The sequence below is a fragment of the Elephas maximus genome, chromosome 2 (assembly GCF_024166365.1).
Source record: "Elephas maximus indicus isolate mEleMax1 chromosome 2, mEleMax1 primary haplotype, whole genome shotgun sequence".
Lineage (NCBI taxonomy): Eukaryota > Metazoa > Chordata > Mammalia > Proboscidea > Elephantidae > Elephas > Elephas maximus.
In genome coordinates, this window is record NC_064820.1 from 187,149,135 (window position 1) to 187,172,140 (window position 23,006).

The window sequence follows — 23,006 nt, forward strand, 5'->3', positions numbered from 1 at the left end:
TTTCAATAAGGAAACGAACCCAGGACTACCTGGCTTGGTGGAGCTGGACAGGGAGCCAGTCCTACGGGAGGACTCAAACATCCTGGAGCTTATCCTTGACCTCATACCTCAACTTGGCCTCTTATCTCTGTGTCTCAAGCAGTTTTGTGGATTGGGAAGTGGTGCCAATTAGGCTGATGTCATAGGTATAGATTTGAGCACCCTATGGGTCAACTTAGAAGCCCTGGTGGTGCACTGGTTAGGTGCTCTGCTGCTAATCGAAAGGTTGGTGGTTTGAACCTACCAGTGGCTGCACAGGAGAAAGATGTGGCAGTCTGCTTCCGTAAAGACTTACGGCCTTAGAAATCCTATGGGGGCAGTTGTACTCTGTCCTGTGGGGTCACTATGAGTTGGGATCTACTTGATGGCAATGGGCTTGGCTTGTGGTTTATCGGTCAAATTTACAAAAAGAAAAACTAGGGTTTCTGAACAATTCTGAGCACGCTCTGTAGCCAGTAATCTCACTAAGGCACGTTATTGCTTCTATATGTGTAAATATTTTTTTTTTTTATATGTGTGCTCCGGTAGGTATTTTTTCATTTTTATTTTTTGTAGCAGAGCGGTTAAATGTAGGAGTGCAGCTATCAGGCAGAACTGGATTTGAGTGTTGGAAGAGGAGTGCCCTTGTTACTGGCCAGTGTCGCTCAGGACGAGCCTCCTCACTGGTAAAACGAGGAGATTATTAAGGAACCACCTCATAAGGTTACGGTGATGACTGAATTTAGATGCTGCATTCTAAGTCTTATCAGTACCTGGAAGATAGTAGGTGGTTAAAAAAATGAGGGCTGTAATACTGATATTATTATTATTAATAATAACTAGACTTAATAATCATAATATCAGTATTATACCCTGGTAGCATAGTGGTTAAGTGCTACGGCTGCCAACCAAAGAGTCGGCAGTTCGAATCCGCCAGGCGCTCCTCGGAAACTCTGTGGGGCGGCTCTACTCTGTCCTATAGGGCCGCTATAAGTCAGGATCGACTCAACAGCACTGTTTTTTTTTTATGCTACTATTTACTAATAACTGCACTACTGTCTTGGAAAAAGTACAACCAGAATGCTCCTTAGAAGCAAGAAAGGGGAGAATACATCTCACATACTTTGGACATGCTATCGGGAGGGACCAGTCCCTGGAGAAGGACATCATGCTTGGTAAATCAGAGGGTCATTGAAAAAGAGGAAGACCTTCAATGAGGTGGATTGACACAGTGGCTGCAACAATGGGCTTAAGCGTAACGATTGTGAGGATGACGCAGGACTTGGCAGTGTTTCACTTTGTTGTACACAGGGTCACTATGAGACGGAACTGACTTGACGGCACCTAACAACAACAACAACATACTCCTAATTATTATAATATCATTGTATTATTCAATATATTATTATCTTCACATTATTATTCATTAATCAGAGCAGCTATTTCCATACACAGAGGAAGCTCAGTTGAAGTGGAAGACAGATCACCACTCACATGAAGCTCTGGGTTTTCTGACTCAACAGACAATGTCCTTGAATGTCCCAACACCCAGTGCCCAGCACACCTTACCCCAGCTACAATCCCATGCTAGGAGAATAAAGAAACCTTGATCTGAATATCAAGACCACTGTGGATTTATCTTCACTGCCTTCTTTTTATACCAGACAACTTACTTCTTCACTCCTCTGTATCTACATGTGAGGCTAAGTATCAGAACATATCCTACCCGTCTGGAAGTGGTTGAATTAGAAATACCCTAAAAGTCTGGTTAAGTCCCTCTACCACTTTAACTCTTGAATCTCTCTTCTCTAAATGTGGGCTGACAGGGAGCTCAGTACATGAGTTTTAGGAGGGATCTGGGGAGCAAGAAACTGGGCAGCGGGGTGGGGGTGGGGCTCTTGCAATGAAGATTTGGAATTGGGTTCCTATCTTGTTTTTCATCTTCACATGCACAAACCCATTTCAGAACTGCTTTAAAATGAAAGGGAACATGAGGCGAGCTCAACTTTTGAGAAGAACTTCTGAGGAGATAAGGCATGAGGTCTTCCTGAATGCTTCTGAGGTGTTCTTGCTCGGTGTGGGGAGTCTTGGCCTCCGAGTTGCTTTGCTGTCTCTTTGTGCATGTCCATTCAACAATTCTGGTATGCCTGGCTCAGAGTTTGCTCTCTCCAAGCACCCCGCTTATTTAGAGCTTTTCTGAACCCAACATCAGGCACTGCACCGGGCCCGTGGTGTGTCCTTGCTTCTTGGTGGGTTAAAGCAGAGGTTGTTTGGGGTGGCAGTTAAAATAAATGAATGGGTGTTGGTGGCAAAGTGGCGTCTACATGCCCCCCGCTGAAAAGGGTAGGTGCTCCTCAGCCACTGTTGCAATGTGAAAATGCAGACATTCTGGTGTGTCAACAGAAACTAGGAATCTGGATTTTTATGTGAACTATCACACTTTTAAAATGTGAGATGCTAATTTCAACTTAAAAAAATCACTCTACAAGACAAAAAATCTCTTCTGCGGGGCCAATATGTATGGCCTGTGGCCTCCAGTTTGCGACATCTGGCTTAAAGAGAGCAGAAAGCAAGATCGTTTGTCCTCCCTCAACCCCTAAAATAATATAAAAAACCTAACAATGGGTTTTGAAGGGACAAATTACTTACCTATTACCAGTGCTGCTGGGTCAGTTCTGATTCATAGCAACCCTACAGGACAGAGTAGAACTGCCCCATAGGGTTCCCAAGGCTGTAATCTTTACGGGAGCAGACTGCCACATCTTCCTCCTGAGGAGCAGCTGGTAGATTTGAACTGCTGACCTTTCGGTCAGCTCTTAACCACTGTGCCACTAGAGCTCTAAACTGTGCTTAAAGCCTATTGCCTTCAAGTTGATTCCAACTCATAGCAACCCTACAGGGCAGAGTAGAACTGCCCCATAGGGTTTCTAAGGAGAAGCTGGTAGATTCGAACGTTCGACCTTTTGGTTAGCAACCAAGCTCTTAACCACTCCTCCACCAGAGCTCCCCAAACTGTGCTTAAAAATCTGTTGCTGTCGAGTTGATTCCGACTCATAGTGACTCTACAGGATGACAATTTTATGAGGGGGTTCTTTCTGAATAGCCTAGTTGCATGGAGGTGTCCAATGTGGGCAAACAACATACAACTAGGAATATGGAGACCCAGGTTGTCTTCCTAAAGTGCTGTGTGACCTTAGGCAAGTCTTCTAGCTACGGTTGCGAGTAGGGTGAGGCAAATGCAGTGCCCGGGGAACAAAGTAAAGGGGGCACATACCTCATTCTCGTCCCCACCCTGCTCTCAACCTGTCTGTATCTTATCTGAACAACAGGAGGGTAGTCCTGGAGACAGCTCAGGTCCTTCCAGGGCCAGCCTAGGATAATGCAACTCAATTTCCAGAATTGGTAAGTGACATAAAAGAAGAGCAAGACCTTCAAGACAGCACACGCTGGTTATCTGCAGACCTTTTGGATCTACACGCAATTTAGCTGGGACAAGTGATTTATCACGGGCAGGCCACTCACTGGGAGATGAGAGCGTTTTCTGGAAGTGTTCCTGACATCTTTGGTCTGGCATTTTTGACAACTTACCTACTGAACTTCAGACTTGCTACTTACAGTCGGGAGACAATGTCTGAAAATCTTTTTTTCCTCTCTCACAATACTATTCAAAAAAAATTAAATATTTTATTAACCAGGATTTCTCATTTTTGTTTCATTAGTTCATACTCCTAATTTTTCTTTTCTCATTAATTAACCCTTTTCCTGACCCAGGATGGCATGGTTTGAGCAGAAAGGTGCCTGGTGTAACCAGTGGAAGGATTGACTACCCTCAGCCTAGCTGGTAGGGGCTAGAAGCCTATGGCTCGAAGCTCCCCCACCAACAATTCCTGACCGACCACAGAGTCAGGAATGTAGTCTCGGCACATCTGGCTACAGCATAAGCACGGCTTACTTAGAAAAAGGTCACTCGAAGATGCAGTTAACACGCTGGGCTGCTAACCAAAAGACTGGAGGTTCAAGACCACCATAGTTGCCTTGGTAGAAAGGCCTAGCAATCTACTTCCAAAAAACCAGCCATTGAAAACCATACGGAGCACAGTTCTACTTGATACACGTGGGGTCATCATGAGTCTGAGCTGACTCTATGGCAGCTGGTTTTATTTACAAAGAATCTTGTACTGTATTTTTACACAAATAATATGTGCCTTCTGTGTTTGCCAACTGCGTTCTCCCTCCATGAAATATTTTTGTAAGTGCCACTATGCCAATTTTTTTTTTTTTTTTTTACATGTTGCTGTAAAAAAAAATTAGCACAGCATGCTTACAAAAATACCTTGAGGGGGCGAGGGTGTGGTTGGCAAACAGACATAGAAGGTGTGCGTTATTTGTGTAATAATATGGCATGTGAATCACCGAATGTATAGAACAGGTGGAAATTAAGGGCCAATGATTTGGGTAACAGAAGGGAGTCTGACTCACAGAAAGCCAACCCATAGTGACCTACAGGACAGAGTAGAACTGCCCCATAGGTTTCCAAGGAACGGCTGGTAGATTCGGACTGCTGACCTTTTGGTTAGCAGCCATAGCACAGAAAGTCAGGCCCTTCAGTTAAGAACCTGACATGTCATACAGAAAGCTGGGATTATATTTTTTGGGGAACGTCTGGAGAATGGACCCCCAAAACTGTTGAGTGCCAGTGTCAACTGGTAACAGCCAGAGTGAGAATAAAGCATCTCTAGGACTACATATGGAGTCCCTGGGTGGCACCATTGGTTAAGCACTCAGCTACTAACCAAAAGGTTGGCGGTTTGAACCCACCCAGAGGCATCTTGGAAGGCAGGCCTGGGGATCTGCTTCTGAAAGGTCACATCCTTGAAAACGCTATGGAGTACAGTTCTACTCTGAACACATGGGGTCACCGTGAGTTGGAAATGACTTGATGGCAACTTTTTTTTGGTCAGGGCTACATAAAATTCACTGCAAAAAACAGGATCATTTTCTTTTCCTGTGAGTTTGAACTGCCATCAGCTTTGTGGGGACCGGTTCACGGCGTAAAGTGAATCACAAGGTCAATTTCATGAGCTTGTGGGAGGCCCCGACATTCTCCCTGGCAGGACTGTGGTCACTGATGGTTGGCCCAGCTCTGTTCTTGGAGATAGTTCACACTGCAGCACACTTTGGCCACAATTTGGTGGGGGGCAAGCACCGAGAGAGCCCTGGCATCACAGATAAAAATGGCAGCTTGGAAGAATGGTTAATCACACAGTCTTTGCCTGGCTTTCAGAATCCTGGCTCTGTTGCTTACTAGTTAAGCAGTTACTAGGCTTCTCTGAGGTGGTATACTCCTCTGTAGAATGAGGGCCATCATATAATAGCTTCAGCAAGTAGTCGTGAGGACACAGAGTATATGTAAAAGCACTAGGTTTAGTGCTGGGTACAGAAAAACAATAGCTGCAACTATGAGGATGGCACAAAGCAGGACAACGTTCTGTTCTGTTACAAGTAAGGATGCCATGAGTCTGAGCCAATGCTATGGCAACTAACAACGACAGCACAGAGTAACTGCACAATGAATGCTAGCTATTATCATCATCACTATGATTTCTGCCTTGTAGTCAAGTGAAACAGTCTCCTGGGTGGCACAAACGGTTAGGCTCTTGACTACTACCCAAAATGTTGGCGGTTCAAACCCACCCAACCTTGGAAGAAAGACCTGGTGATCTGCTTCTGAAAGGTCACAGCCTTGAAAAACCTATGGGGCAGTTCTATTCTGTACATGTGGGGTCCCCATCAGTCAGAATCAACTTGAAAGCAATCAACAACAACAAGTTGAGTGGAAGCCTTGAGAAGTTTTGCCCATCATAAACATTTATTCTTACTTCCTTCTTTGACTACCTGAGAAGGCGGGGTGGTGGCTCTCTTCCTTTCTCCACTATGCTCTGTGCTGGGCACTCTTTTCCCCATTGGACATAAGCCAAAAATGGGGTTTAGATGGGCAGATTTCACAGAGTGCATTCTAAACTTATGATACTTCCTTTCTCTTACAGCCAGCGGTTCCCTCCCAGGCTCACCTCCTAAATTCTCATTCAATATAACTGGTGAAAACAACCTTGGCCTCAGTGGAGAGTTTTACAGGATATCCATCTATAGGAATGTAAACTATCCCATGTAAACTATTTCCACTAGTATTTGAGGACCAAAAACTTCATTTTGAGAAAATGTTCCGTGAGATAATCATGAGTTTCCTAGAATCCTTGTTTTCTACTTCATATTGTTTAAATTAAAAGATAAAAATGCACCTGACCTATCCTATTCTGTCTTCTTAATCTATATATAGACTGTGAAGCTTTAGATACTTAAGAAACACCTTTCCGGGGATATGGCGTTTTGAACTCTCCTCTCTCTCACACTCTCTGAGGAATGTATTAAGGTAACGTACGATGTCCTCACTTGGTTCCTATTTATTATGTCATTGTCAAGATTCTTTATGGTGCCTAAGTTGTGATTACAGAGAAGTGTTATCAACTGTGGATGTGTGGATGAGATCTTGAAGGCCTGGGGACGGGGAGGGGAGGTTTTTTAAATGGAGATGTCAGCTCCAGCCAATTTCAGAATGGCTCACCATGAAGATTGATGGTGTCAAAGCTGTGTGCCTCTGCTGGAAATTCAAAACCCATGGAATAACTGATTATGATTAATTTTAAGTACTTAGCTGTGTGAAGCCAAATGAGGGCATCTTTAAAACAAAGCTATTGATCTGGCTTTATTTGGAATTGAGAAGATAAACTAATCAGATTCTGTCAGCTCTTTGCAACGACAGGGAATGAGAACTTCTTTTGTTACCTCCCACCTCCCCCCATAGGTTCTTAAGTCTCCAGTTTGAGAGAGCTGGTATACCTGGGTACCAATATATATTTTTTAAGATTAAAAATCTGAGGAAAGAGGAGCTGTCCAACTCTTTCTCAGAGAAGGGGTGAAGGAGATAAAGCCACGGTGGGGAGAAAGCTCCACCAAAAAAACAACCCCAAACCTGTTGCTATCAAGTAGATTCCAATTCATGGCAACCCCATTTGTTACAGAGTACAACTGTGCATCATAGGGTTTTCTTGGCTGTGATCATTATGAAAGCTGATCATTAAACCTTTCTTCTGTGGCACTGCTGGGTAGGTTTGAACCACCCAACTAACCCTTTTGGTTAGTTGTTGAGTACAAACCCTTTTGTGGCACCCAGAGAAAGTTAGGGAAGCAGAAGCACCTCCTATGTAGAACATAAGTCGTCTCTTCTTAAAGTCGAGGAAACAGAAACTCAAGAGAGGTTAAGTAGTTACCCAAAGTCCTCTGGCCCCTACAATTCCACACCTAGGTGTGTCTGACTGGAAGGCTCCCTTCTCTACCCCAGATTGCCTTCTTGGCTGAGGTGAAACCACACCACTCCCAGTACAGAGGTCTAACATGCAGCTGTCAAGTCATCACAGCTGTTTCATGGCAGCCTGTTGGTGACTTCCATTTCCCGGTCCCTTCCCAAGGAATTTTCTTATTGTTCTCATTCTCTCTTGCAAGGGAGTAAAAAGGTGATATGCTCCTAGCAGCCCTTTCTACAAAGGCTTTTCTTAGGGAGGGAAAATTGTGCCTCTCCTTCTCAGCCCTAGCCTCCCTCTAAGAGAAGTCCTCGGTTACTAAATTTGGGCTGGCATCCTTCTCCTAGCAGACATGTATTTGTTGCCGGTTCCGGGGTCAGAGTTTGGGTGAGGAAAGACCATCCATCTTAAGAATGACAACCTGACCTCTGGCTGTATGTCCTGCTTTTTCTGTACTAGGAATTCTTGGCTTTCATCAGATTTCAAGCAGCTTGCAGCATCAGCATCCCCCCTTATTTCCCGTGATTCCTCTTGGAATCACCTTCATCTCAACAATGTGGAGATGATACTGCCTGCGGGGCCAGGTGGAAGGAAGACCTTCCTTCCCTCCTTTTTCCTTCATGTACAAAGAGACACTGTAATATATTCATTCATGCATTTGTTTGACATTCATTCATTCTTCTAGAAGTCAGAGACTGGTAACCCGTGACTATGTAATTTTTTATTTAGGTGGATGCTCAACAAATCCTACTTTCTTGTCGTTCCCTGGATAGAATTGTACCACCTGAATTATTTTTAGAACCAAGCAATTATAGAACTTGGCAAGGGGACATCACCTCCAAGATATAGCAACCAATCCCTTCATTTTACAAATAATAAAATTGAGGCTCGGAGAGCTAAAGGGACTCGCCCAAGGTCACCCAGCCAATTAGTGGCAGAATCAGGACTAAACCACAAGTCTCCTGACACAAGTTAGACTATGCTTTATTGTCTTCCTCTGGGTGTTTTCCCAAATCAGGGGCAGCTTGAAGTGTAGCTTTCAGTGAGGACAATCAAAATGTTTTCTTACACAATTCAACTTTAGTTTGAATGACCCCAAGGCGACTCCCAGTAGACTTTCCTCCCCAGAAACCATGTTTCCTTAGTTATACTCATTGGAAAATACAGAATGGAGAAAGACAGCTACACATTTTTCTCCACAAGGTATTAGGGGTAGGACTATGGGGGGGCCACCCCCTCATGTCTGTCTTTTTTTTTTTTTTTAATTTTTCTGCCACTTTAAGGTTACTGCTTAAAGTTTGAATATAAAACCCTAGGTGAGATTCCAGAAGCAGCGGCAATGACTAGACTTTACCAGGCTGTTTGGCATTTCTTCTCGTCCTGTGCCAAGGTCCCTTTCTGATTCAGGGCGCTAACCCCGCTCCCATTTCCCTGGACCTATAACCTGTCTCTCCGCATGCCCACTCTCACACAGACTCCCCGGATGCTCTCTCAGGCGCTGGGGGGCTACTCCAGCCCATCTGCTTTACCCAGCAACAAATACAGCGGGAGCATCATTGGGGGAGAAAGGACTCAGCTGAGACTTAATTAGCAGGAACCCCAGTTCGTGGGAGGTGAGAAATCACACTTTGCTGCCTACAAACACTTTGGCCAAGGTGAGCCTGAGGGAATCTCCTGTTCCCAATTTTAACAGCACTGCAGCAGAAGACACCGAGATGCATCTACATGGACCCCCCTGCATACACACTCCCCCTCTCTCCTCCTCACCCGGACACACACACACACTCGCACACACAAGGCAACGATCGCAGAATCAACTCACAGGATCTCCAAATCGCGCAGCGCTCGGAAGGCTCCATCTTCAATGCAGCTGATGTGGTTGTTGTCCAGTTGCCTGTGGAAAAGCAAGGGGACAGCATGAGGGCTGAGTGGGGGCAGTGCCGGGGAGCCAGGCAGCCCGGGCTGGGCGTCCCTGGCCACCGAGCGCCTGTCCCTCCACCCCCTTGCAGGCTCTGCTCGTCCCCGCCAGGAGCTCGTGCCGAGCCAGCCTGTCTGCCACGCTGCTCCGTCTCTCCTCTCTGACTGTCTGAGAGAACTGCACAGACGAGCACACCAAAGGCTGTCAGGTCTCAGTAAATATTAATTGCGCATTTTTTTTTTTTTTTTTTAGGCAGAAGGGAGTAATTTCATTACATTAGGGCATCCAATCCATTACGAGCTTTTACCGTCATGTCACTGAAACAATTTCATTAAACTAAAGGCCTGTAAATCATCGGAGGTCACTGCTCTGCCCTCCGCGACCTCCCAGAATGCTTTCCTCCTCTCTCCCTCTCCCTCTCCTCCCTTTTACTGGAAGTTGCAGTCTTCGGCTCTGACACAGTGCTAAATCTCAAGGCTTTATCTGCCCAAGAGCGGCAAGGGTGCATGGGGAATATACCAATTCCAAATTAGACTCAACTAATCTAATTTTATAGTCTTTTTATTATTCTAAGCACCAAATGTCTGTGGTGGTTTGATGCCTCCTGCTCTGTGATGGGGCCCATCTGGTAGGTCATTCTATGGAAGCATTTTCTGACTAAATACAGATTCCCTCAAACTGCACCAACCATCATTAACATTAAAGAAATCCATTGACGGAAGGGCTTATGGCGGGGAGAAAAAAAAGTATCGTTATTGCCTTAAAGATGTACCACTTACATTTAAATTGGGGAGAATTAAATGCACCTATTTCAGCCTTTTTTAAGAATTTCCCTTTCTATCCTATGAGTATGAAAATAATGTCTTTTAAAAAAGACCGCTTAACTAATATACCTTTCATTTGGGGCTTAGGTATTTTGGTTGAAGGAAAATAAGATAAATTATATGTAAAGCAAAATATATAATGATATGTAAGTCAGGATATTTACTGTGAAGATACCCCAACTTAAATATCATCTATAACCCCTTTGATTTTTTTAAAGAAGATGTGATACAGAAAATGGTTATTAACACAAGATTGTCTATTGTACTTTGTCTGCAAAGTATATCACCGTCTTTGGCCGGGCTGGCCAAAAAAGAGAGGGCTGTACTGAAAACACTCCTTTATAGATTTTTTTTTTCCTCCTTTTCTCTCAGAACAAATAAAACCCTCTCAGGTGAAGAGATTTCCTGTTACTACAATTGTTACTTGTTACTCTCACTAATTCATCCCAAGACAACTCTCCGCAAAAAGGGCAGCAAAGTTGGGTAAGTCACCCCCATAGAGGGCTTTATATTTTGCAGAAGGAATGCAGAATTAAAGTTAAAATACTATTGTCACTGAAAAATGAGATGTAGGATTATGGCGACGCACATGAACGAAGTACGTATAATTGGAGCGATAATCGTGTCTCACAACAGACGGCACTGCTATGATATTGTAGGGAATTGCATCATCTCAACAGACAGGATACAAGAGTTAGACATTTAGGATTTAAAACAAAACAAAACAAAACAAAACCAGGAAATGGGTATCTCAAGAAGCAGAAGCATTCCTTAGGTTGATGAGTTCTATATCTTTGATGAAGCGTTCAAGGTTCTTGCTGATGCCACATGGGATCTCACTGAGTCCTCCTTGCCCCAAATTCTCCAGGAAGCCTTCTTAATGTTAGCCTGCTGAACATCTTTTTCATGGGTTTCTCGCAAGTGTCGGGCTGCTGATTCCCTGCAGAGGTTCTATTAAGACAGTCTAGTACTGCCATCCAGCTTCTAGATTTATCGTCCATTTAAGGGCCGATAAATCAACTACCCCTGCCCCACGCCAAGGCCACCAAGCCTTACCAAGCATCAATGCTGTGGACTTAGCTTTTGGCTCCAAGAAACTTCTCAATGAACCTGCTGAATTCGGCAAAAACGGCACCATCCGCCTAAGGCGAAAAGTATCTAAATCATCAAATTGGGACGTCTGCCGCGGTGTGCAGAGACGACGGTAATTTGTGGCGCATCTGTTTTTGAGCAGACATTTGGAGAAGTCCTTTCTACTCCTGTGTTATTTATTTGCTGGAGTTATGAAGACTTTTCCACTCCTTGTCTTTTTCAAAGCACCAGGAACCAAACAGGACACACTTTAAATGTACAGAATTTTATGGGAAAAGATGAAACCTGCAGGGGCGAAGAAAAAGTCCTAGGAAGAACAGAAAAAAATGAAGTGATGGAAGGAGATTTAAAAAAGGAAAGAAAGAGAGATGGGAAAAAGATAGAAAAAAATATCCACTCCTCCATGTCCCATCAGGGTCTCTGCAACCCAGGAGACTGAAGCAGTGGGGACAAAGAGTCTCAGTGGAGTGCCATGATCATTTTAAGTTTAAAAGGAGAGATGTCTAATATACTATCAATTATGTGATGTTTAACTATTTTCACTGGCAGCACAAACTGACACCTAACTGTTATTGGCAACAAGGAAACTGAGCTTTAACTATAAATACAAGCATCTCTATGGTGCATTTGGAAGACAATTTTAAAACATATGAAATGTATCAAAATTTAAAATATTTATGCTTAAGTGTGCTTGTCTAGAGGACATTTATTATAAGTAGAATTGTCTCCTTTTGTTGTTGCTATAGATCTATAAACAAGAGCTGCATCCCAGCCTCGATCAATAAAGAGCCATTCTTAAAACACACCATTACATAGCAATGTGATCCCAACGCGGGTCCAGTCGGACAAACGAAACTGCAAAGGTTACTTTACTTTCCAGCTCTCATGCCTTCATAGCACCAAGCATCAGAGTGTTAAAAAAAAGAAAAGAAAAGAAAAAAAAAGCCTAATCAATTGTCTACAATCATTCCTGATACATTGGGCAAATAGCTAGGTCCCTAAAACAAAATAAATACACACTTGGCTTAGATAAGGTTTCTTTTTCTTTCTGAAATTACAGCCCAGAGACACAAAAATTAGTCTAAAGCACGGAGAGGGGTGTGCGAAATATACACAAGCCTAGCTTTTCTTCGAGCGTGTTTGAATGGAGCACTACTAAACACACAGAGAACCTTCCGGAGCTGAGGCCATGGCATTTGACTTAGCAGTCTGCTTCTGGGGGTCGATGGGACCAGAGGCCGCTGATGTGTGTTCTAAGTTCTCATGTCAGAGGTCCACACTGTGCCTTTGAAAGAGCTCATTCAATGACCCTCTCCAAAACAAATCAGAAAACCCGCTGCCCACCCTGCACCAAGCACACCATCGCTCAGGAGGCAATGCGCAAAAGGAACTCAGCAGTTTAGGACGCCTAACAGCTCCCTTTCTTTTCTTCCTTGGCAATAAGAAGTGTATTTCCCACTGCTACTGGATCCTTTCTTCTCACACAAAATAACCTTCCTGGGGCCTAGCACAGTGCCTGGTCTTTGCAAGTGGTCACTAAAGATTGCAGAACAAGTCTTCCTATTGATGGTGTGCCAGGCTGAGCTGGACCATATGGAACAAAAGCTGTGAGCCACGAGCCATACTGTCCTGGCTGTGACCCTACGGACCTACTAGTAACAATCATGAGTAATGACCGAGCTTTCCTCTATGCCCACATGGGGCTAAGTGCCTTCCAGGCTTCCTGAGACCCAGGGTGCACTTGGGAAGGAGAGTAGGAAGAACGTGAGCTCCCTATGGGCACAGGGTGAAGAGAAGGAGCAGAAGGGCAGTGGATTGAGGGAGGGCTCGCTACTTTTTGGAGGCAACTTTAGTTGCCCTTTAAAAAGAATTCTTAGTTTGGTTTACATTCTCTTGCCTGGGAATAAGCTGAGCAGCCCCCAAATGTTCATAATATTAAATGAACTGCTCTGATTTTCCTGGGAAGCTCAGATTTCAGCAAACAGTGTATTAAAATGGTTCCAGAGCCCATTTAGAAAGCAACTCTTAGTCAAGAAGCAAATGTGGATGCCCTGAAAAGAGCTTTCTGACTACGGTATTTTTATACTCTGAGAAGATAAACAAGTCAGAAAGGAAAGCCAGCATGAGCGAGGGCTTAAAATAATCTCCACAAATAGCAGACGGGGAGACTGCACTTTTATAAGAATTCCCATTCATAAGTATAATATACTCCTATTATCATAGTACGCATCTCTTTCAATTACAACTTCAAATTTCATCACTGAAGCAGGATGAAAACATTTTTGTGGTTCAGCAATTTAAAGAAGCGCACCTAAATCCTGGGGTTAAAGATAAAACAAAACAAAACATACATACACACAAAACTGACTACAACAGTAAAAGCAATCCATGTTTCTCCCAACAATCAGAAAAAGGAGGAGGAGGAAGGGGAGGAGGAGACGAGAAAAGGAAAGGAAAGGAAGGAAGAAGAAAGGAAAACAAAAACTCATGATTCCAACGATGTATCTGAGTCCCAGTGAGGAATACTTTGAAAATAGAAATCTCCTGAAAAACAGGCATTGACGATCTGGAAGAAACGTAGAATTCCCAACAAGTCATCTAGATGCAAGATCTACACACTGGGGCACATCCAGGACTGTTGACTTCTCATCCAGATGTTTTGGCAGCCTCAGCCTCTGGTCAGATGAATGGTTAAGCTGTGAGCCACAGGACACTGTCACTCCAGGGCCCCAAACCCAGGAGTAGCAATTTGCTCTAGGATTTCAGCTAGAGCCGCTGCGGTTCTAAGGAGCTAAAGCACAGCACCTTTTGGAGTTAAATAGCTGGCTAATTTCTGAACAAAACTATCCACACAAAACACGCAAAAGAGACAGAAGGACTTCCGCGTGAAGTCCACAAGTGAAGCCTTACCAGGAATTCAGAACAAGTCTATGGTCTCAGAATCCAACAATTAAATAGCCCGTGAGAGCAACTGGGCATCGTTAGATGTCCGCACTGTATCAAGTGCCCGAGAGATGGAATGAAGTATGAGACTTCCTTTGAAAATATTTGGAAGAAGGTTACCACTTGTGGGCGTTTACATCTCAATTATCTTAAGAGGTATAAAAGGATTCTAAACACTGAGCTAACTTGAATTTGTTTTTGATGAAATATGTCTGTCCACACACACACATATTTCAGGTGAACTACTTTTTCTACACCGAAGAGAAACAGAATGTTGCAACTCTAAAAACCTGGGGAATCCCTGTTTTCATGAAACAAACCAGAAGACAAAATGTGAAGTCGCCTTGACACGCTCTTTCTTTTCTCTCTATTATCCAATCGTCCTTTAAACCCCAAACAAGAAATCCGGTAATGCCTCTGAAGGCTGTTTTTTATGACAGTTTAAGATTCTAAAAAAATCATTATTGAAGAAAAAATTATAGAAGCATTTGTCTGCTGCCGGCTGGGGTCTTCAAAAGAAAAGAAAAAAAAAACACTCAAGGTTATTTTAGCTGGAAAAAGGAAAAAAATGTACGTTCAAAAGAAATGCATACACTTCATATAATTGAGTACTGGTCACACTTTGCAGGCAAATCAAACACTTGATCTAAGCCACAATCTGCTAATGAAATGTTACTACTTCTCATTATTAAGGAGCTACTGTAATGCCACATTAAAATAATATCTCAAATGAACAAAAAGAGGTGAATCTATCATTTTGCACATTTTGTACACTTGTCCACCAGACCTGAGAATACATGCATCGAGTTCAGTTTACAGATCGATGAATTATTTAAGCATCCTCGCAGACCCCTGTCTACAGAACTGACGCTTTATGCCTATTTTTTCTACATACATAATTACATGTAATATCTCCCTATTATATGCAGGTAAATGCAAAGATACGAAATAGGTAAAGCAAATGATTATGGACCTCTGAAATTTAATGTGCATTTATCCACATCCAGTCACATTTACAGAAATATGTGGGTAATTAAGTGATTGTTAGCATTCCAGAAACTTCGACCAACCAAACCTACTTGGTAAGGGGCATAGTCCTAGGTTAATTAAGCTCACTGATCAGAACGTCTTGCCTAGAACTTAGTTAAAAATGGACGCATGAATCTATTTTAACAAGCATCATTATGCATACTTTGCCACATGGCTAGCATAATGCCTTTTATTTAGTATATATAATACTGCCGCTCAACATATGCAACTTCTCAGCAGGAGGAAAACCGCATCCTCTCTAGTAGATGCTCCGGAAAGCACACTCTGCAATAATGCAAACACAGATGATGGATTGGTAACACAGAGGCACACCAGACCTGGGAGAGTCAACGGAGGCTTTGGGCTTCGCTGGGAAATATCAATAACTCCGCTTCTGTGTTTACATAGTTTCCTGTATGTTGGAGTTTGGCAAATGAATTTGTGATGAAAATGTAGGGGAAAACACTCCTTGCCAACCAATTTTGCATTAAGATTAGTTATTGGGATAAAGCTGAGCTCCCACTGAATTTGGAGGCGTTTAAATTTGAAATGAATCTCTGGCATTTCTAGATAAATAAAACAACAATAACAAAACAAAAAGCGAAATCAAACTGAAACATCTCATATCTATGATGAGAGTGCTTCATTTGTTTTCCAATAACTTGTAGACTCGGGGACTAAAATGGAAGTGTGGTTTCTGTTTGCAAAATGTGCCCTTACATTTTGAAAAAAAGGCTTGCCTCAAATCCACCTGGTTTTTTTTTTTTTTTTTCGTGTGTGTGCCAATCTGATATTAGGACCAAAGGGCTTTATACCTAGGGTGACCAACATGCCAAGACTTGCCCAGGACTTTCTCTGTTTTGGAAACGCTGATGGTGGAGTGGTTAAGAGTGACACCTGCTAATCAAAAAAAGGTCGGCGGTTTGAATCTACCAGGTGCTCCCTGGAAACCCTATGGGGCAGTTCTACTCTGTCCTCTAGGGTTACTATGAGTTGGAATCAACTTGACGGCAATGGGTTTGGTTTTTTTTGTTTTTCCTGTTTTAGCACTGAAAGTTGCCATCTGTTCTAAGAAACCCATCAATCCCAGGCAAACTATTATAACCCTGGGGCTGACTCAGTTGGAAATAGATTTATACTCAGTGCATCATTCCTTCACACTGTGTCCCTAATCCTTAAAATGACTGTTCATGAACTTGGCATTCAGGCACAATGGCTCTAAAAAGCTCCTTACTGCATCCTCCACAAAATGGGCTGTTCCTTTACAAACCCACCTGCACTGAGGCATGTAGGAGCCCTGGAAGTGGCTGGAATGTTCTCACATCAATTCTCAACCTTCTTCATTGGGGATGTAATGTCTTTGTAAGAAGTGTCTGTGTTTTACTCGCCGGCCTTGCTGATGTCACGAATACTCAGAGGCCAAACAAATAAATGGCTGTCTCCATAGCGATTGGGGCAGGTTTGTGGTTTCCCTAGTTACACTCTTGAGCGATAACCATCTGCGGTTCCTCCCTGGCAGAGGTGCAGGAGGAGAAAGGGAGTGAGACACCGGAAAGATGAAATGTGCTTTTGTTAACAGGCATGAAAAGTTATCTCCCACATCTCTGATTTTTACTCCTTTTCTAAATCAACCAGCATAAACTGTAGCGGATCTCTGCTCCATGGGTATTTCAGAAATTTCCCCACTGGAAAACAGATAAACTAGACCAGCATATGAATATGACCAATCAGCACAAGTTAGAGCAGAGGTGTTTCTTCCTAGACAGGAAAGGCCGAAACAGATGCAGGCCCTGGTGGCCAGGTTAGATGCTGGTTTTCAGTCAAATACAGGATCATAAGCATCACCACTCTGGGCTGAAGCCCTGGCTCAGCCTGGCCTGGGGATCTCTCCCTGACAGGGCACTATGACTGCATCGAGGGAGAGCAGGGATTGCCTCTTTCCTTAGCCCTTGAAAGATCTTTGTTTCCTTTTAAAAGAATCACACAGATCTCTTATCTAGAAATTCAACTCCGTTGTTCTTGAATTAATTCATATTTCCAGTCCATACTAACTAATCCTTGGAGGCTCTCAACATATGCTACCCAGTCTTGGCAAAACAGAAGACTAGGGCTCTAGTAATTTCTGACTGTGAACTAAGTCATTCATGTTCATGTCCCCAAGTCTCAGTTTCTTCATCTGTAAAATGGAAATAATATCTAGCCCAAAAGGAATTTTGAGTATTAAAGAAATGGAATACAAGTACTCTGAAAATGTATTTGTATCACTGTTTAATTTTATTTGCTTTCAAACAGATAATGTCTAATACAGGAATTTGTTTTAGATAATCTCTAAGGTCTCTTTCAACTCTGAAGTTTTATGGCCTGAGATGGACTTCTCATGAGATTCTTAAGGAAAAGTTCCTGTTCATTTTACCCAGATCCTTCCGTGATTTGAGCCTATCTCTTCTTCCTCATCCCAGACCACGGAATCTATTCTTTGAGGTACTTAATATACTTTTTCTGAACTGAGGGTCGCAGCTCAGACTCACATGGTTTTTGTACTTCACCAGCTGATGAGGCTGACATACAAGACGTTACTGAAAACCTGCACCAAAAAAAAAAAAAAAAAAAAGAGGACAAATTTTTTTTTTCTCTTACTGAGTGAACGATGCTGACATGTGAACATAGTCACAATTCCCACAGGTGAGAACCACTAAGGATGGTGATTGCAAAATTAATCCCATTTCTTCATGGATATTTTCAATTAATAACCAATGAAGTAATGTATTGAGTACCTAAAAATGCCAAATGCCACACCACAATCTAGTCAACACTATGGTGTATAGCGTCCTGTCCTTAAGAAGTCTATAGGAGGGGGAAAAATTCTTAACATTCTAATCTGTATATAGACTTTCAGTGACTCTCTGTGGCCTACACTATAAATTTTAACAATGACCTCAACAACACAACCACAATAATAATTGCACATACCACTTATTCATCATTTGGTAGGCATCAAGTATTGAACTGAGTACCTTCCATGTCTGCTATTGATTGAATTACGTTCCTCCCAAAATTTATGTTGAAATCCTAACTCCTAGTATCTGTGAACATGACCTTGTTTGGAAGTAAGGTCTCTGAAGATGTTATCAGTTAACACGAGGTTGTACTGGAGTAGGGTGGTCCTAATCCATTATAAGTGGTATCCTTATAAAAGAGGAGATGAGACACAGACACAGATGGGTGGCCACATGAAGATGCATCTACAAGCCAAAAAACATCTGGGGCTATGAGAAGCTTAGAGAGACAAAAAAGGATCTTCCCTTAGAATCCTTAGAGAGAACATGGCCCTGCCAACACCCTGAATTTGGACTTCTAGTCTTCAGAACTGAGAGACAATACATTTTTGTTGTTTGAAACCACCTACTTTGTGGTACTTTGATATGGCAGCCCTGGGAAACTACAACGTTTCATGTCAGTTGGCTCTCACAATGACACAGCCACTGTTTTACAGAAGAGGAAACTGAGATACTGAGGGTTAGATCTTTAAGCTCAGCTTTGAACCTAGGTCTGTCCATGATTGTAATGACGTGGTGATGCTGCTTCTCTGTCAACAGCCCAGACTCCACAGCATGGCCTTAAAGGCCCTCGTGTATCTCTTCCTCTGCGGCTCTTTACCCAGCATATGAATGTACCAAGAACGTCCATGTTTCCATGCCTTGCTCATGCTGTTCCACTCCCTCTCCTCTGTATGGGAAATTCCTTCCCATCCATCAAGTCCCCTCCAAAGGCCACATTTTCTGTGAAAACTTCTTGTACAGACTTTAGCTAAATGAACTGCTCTCTCAAAACTCTCATGACCCTTTGGCCATCCCTCCATTCAAGCACTTATTTGACAGCGTTAGGACTAGGTATGAACATATAAGGAAACTGAGGTTCAGAGAGGTCACGTAACATCATCAAGGGAACTTTGCTAATACACAGCAGAGTCAGGTTCAAACCTAAGTCTTCCTCATCCAGAATACCTGGGGCTTACTCGCCTTGCTATTCCACCTCCCTCTGACCTTCAAAGTGCAAAGACACGGAACATATAACATGACTCTGGTCTGACCTTAGTTACCTTAGGCTGGGAAGAGGCTGGTGGGAAAAGTTGTTATCAGCCTTGGTATTATCACTGGGACTCAGTTGCTTTCATTGGCCTGCAGGCATTCTTCCCCAGAAGGTGGGGGGTGAGGGTAGCACATTCCACAGTGCCTCTGTCTTTTTCTCTCTCACTTAGCTTCCCTGGGAATCCCAGGCCATTTGACTTTTTAGGGTCATCCAGGAAGGAGATTGGTTTTAGCTTTCATCACAGAGGATAATGGTCAGGCGCCTCTACCTTGAGGCGATACTGTAGCTCCAGGTCATCTAATGGGGCCCGGCTGGTGGCTTCCTGACAGGGCTGCCACTGCTTAATGCTTCCTGAGCGGGGGTGGGCCACATCCAGAGAAACGGCTTTCCTTGCTCCAGGCCAGCTGTAAATTGCACAGACTTTTCATCGGTCTTCCTGCACAGGAGCTTCCCGAGTGGTGAGATAGGCCTGTCTTCCAAAGGGGTACAAGCAGGGGGTCCCAAAACAACTGGGCAGCCTTAACCAGATCGTGTACTAGGGTGTTTGGGGTCAGTGGCCATTAGTGAGGCATCACTCAGAGGTATCTGTGTGGCAGTGGAAGCCAATTAAAATGTGTCTTGTAAGCTCAGTGTAACTGGAATATCAAGGCCCCTGTAATTAACTGCTGAGAAAAGGGGCATCAATACTCAGCAACATGGGCAGTGCTGATAACTACATTCAATCCAGTAATGTGCAGGATTGAAATACTCCGGGAGAAGGCCAGCTGCTTCTTTTTCTTTACCACCACCGTCAGTGAATGATGACACGCCTGGACTCATCAGCAACAGGAGAACAGGTCAGGGTCTGTCTTGCTCACTAGTATCCCTGGCCCAGGTGCCTGGCACATAGAAGGTGCTCAGTACAAAGCCCTAGGCATCCCAATGAGATACCACTTCACAGCCACTAGGATGGACATGATCAGGAAAAAAAAAAGGAAGACAGAAAATAAGGGTTGGTGAGGGTGTGGAGAAATTAGAACCCTCATCCACTGCTGGTGGGAATGTAAAATGCTACAGCCACCATGGAAAACAGTTTGGTGGTTCCTAAAAAGTTAAACACAGAATTACCATACGACCCAGCAATTTCACTCCTGGGTATAAACCCAGAAGAACTGAAAACAGGTATTTAAACAAAAAGTTGTACACGCATGCTCACAGCAGCACTATTCACAATAGTCAAAAGGAAAAAAAAAAAAAAAAAAAAAGGAAAAGACAACCCAAATGTCCACCACCTGACGAACAGTGAAACAAAATGTGGCGTATCCCTACAATGCAATATGATTCAGACACAAAAAGAATGAAGCACTGATACATGCTACAATGTGGATACACCCCAAAAAACATTTTGCTAAATGAAGGAAGTCTGACACAAAAGACCACATGTTGTATGATTTCACTTATAAGAAATATTCAGAACATGTAAATCTGTAGAAACAGAAAGAGATTAATGGTTGTTAAAGGCGGGGGTGGGAGCTTGGAAATGAGAGTGACTGCCTAAGAGTCCCAGGGTTCCCTTTTGGAGCGAAGAAAACGTTTTGGAACTAGACAGAGGTGATGGCTGCATAAGACTGTGAATGTTCTAGTTGCCGCTGAACTGTACACTTGAAGCGGTTAACTCTATGTTATATGAATTTTATGTCAAACAATACAACAACAAAAATGAATCCCTAGCCCTAGGGGTCAGCAGCTTTCTCTTCCTGTGGCAGGGAGGAGCCTCTTAAGAGCGTCACATCAGGAGGGTAATTTCCATGTGACAATATCAGAGAAAGGCAGGGAAGCCGAGGGCCAGATCTACCTGGCAAGGTGAGGCAGCAAACCCAATTCTGTCTGCATGTGCAAAGAAATTATCTTGGCATTTGAAGAAAAGGGAGAACAAAGGAGAGAAACATGGGGCAGGGATCAGGGAAGATTTAATCCATCTACTTTTGGGGATTCTTTATAGCAAATTTGAAAACCCTAAACCTGTTTCTTTTGCCTAGCTTGCTTTGGGGACATTGCCAGTTGCTATAAAAAAAAAAAAAAAAAAATCGGTTTAAGCAAAGATGATGGGGATGGCAAACTTGATGGAAAAAAAAAAAAAAAGATGGAAGGGGGTGAAAAATCACCTGCTAGGCTCCCAGATGCAATATAAACTGTTGTGGGATTAGCCACTCTTGTATTTTCCACACTACTGCTCCCTCCTCTCCATCGCTACCCAGACAGATAACTCAGTAGATTGTATTTGCATTTCAGAGCGGAGTTCCTCATTTTGTTTTTGCCTTTACCCAGATGAGTTCTTTTCCTTCCCTTTCTGAGAAAGCTAGAAGGGAGGTCTGGCTGTCACCCCCCGGGGCAGCGAGGGAGGACGCCTCCATCAAAAAATTTTTTCCTGCTTAGGCCTCGTGTCTGGGGGGACCATGGAGCCCCACGGCCAAGGCCCCTGGGGAATAGATGGGGCTGAAGGGTCAGGCGGAAAAGGTAAGTCATTTTCCCTCCAGCTTGTCTCCAAATCCACACAGGATTTTCAGGAGCAGCCACCTTGGGCTTGCTGAGTTGAATGGATCCAGAAAAGATGGACCAGAAAGAAGAGGCCAAAAAAGGAAAAACAAAAACCATTGGGGTGCGAGGGGGTTAGGGCTTAAGGCCAAGGGGCCCACTGAGAGGGTTCCCACCTGGTTACCAAGATGAGGGCCAGCTCTACTGACAAGTGTCTGTGTCTGGAGCAACAATTTCTGGCTCTTGGTTGGGCTGCTGCTAATTAACTGGCCACATCAAGCCTGAAAGCAGTTTCTGATTCTAATTTTTAAGAACATTTTATTGTGGTGAAATGCATATAACAAAACCTTTGCCATTTCAACCATTTTTACGTGTACAATTCAGAGACATTAACTGCATCTGCCATATAGCGCAATCATCAGCATCACCCGTTTCCAGTTTTTTTTGATCACCCTTAACAGAAACTCAGCGCCCCTGAAACAAACAATACCTGCCTGTTTCTCCTCTCCTACCTACCCCTGGAAACCACGAATAAATTCTTGTCTCTATGCATTTGCCAGTTCTAGATATTTCGTATAAGTGGGATCACACAGTTTGTCCTTTCGTGACGGACTTATTTCACACAGCATAACGTTTTCAAGGTTCATCCACATTGTACCATGTATTAGGACTTCTTTTCTCTTTATGGCTGAGTGACGTTCTGTTGTATGTATGCACTACGTTTTGCTTATCCATTCGTCTGTTGATGGATACTTGAGTTGTGTCCATCTTCTGGAAACAACTAGCCTTCTGGAGCCTGAGCCCTTTCTCAACTCATGCAAATGGGTGAGCTGCATTTTTTTATACTTCCTATTGTGAATAAGGGGCCCTGGTGGCACAGTGGTTAGGAGTTTGGCTGCTAACCAAAAGTTTGGCTGTTCGAATTCACCAGCCACTCCTTGGAAGAGGCTGTACTCTGCCCTATGGGGTGGCTATAAATTGGAATCGACTTGACGGCAATGGGTTTGGTGTTTCGTTGGTTTTACTGTGAATAAAACTGAGATGAATATTGCTAATCCCTCCTTTGATTCCAGAAAAGAGAAATAAAGACATCGCTCACACTTTAGAACTGAGGCAGAGAGGTGCTGCTCTACAGGAAAAAAGAAAAGGATTTTCTCTTCCTCATTTGCCAGCAGTAGGGTTTTACCTGAGATAGTGTGGTTTAGTAGAAAAAAATAAAGA

General features: G+C 43.3%; 1 protein-coding gene across 2 annotated transcripts in view; it reads right to left on the bottom strand.

Moving 5' to 3' along the window:
* Window positions 1–23,006, bottom strand: part of SLIT3 (slit guidance ligand 3) — a 783,747-nt gene that overhangs the window by 213,406 nt on the left and 547,335 nt on the right. For both annotated transcript variants that reach the window (XM_049874285.1, XM_049874284.1), the window contains exon 6: window positions 9,199–9,270. In XM_049874285.1, coding sequence (XP_049730242.1) covers window positions 9,199–9,270 — 72 coding nt within the window. The remainder of the gene's footprint in view (window positions 1–9,198; window positions 9,271–23,006) is intronic.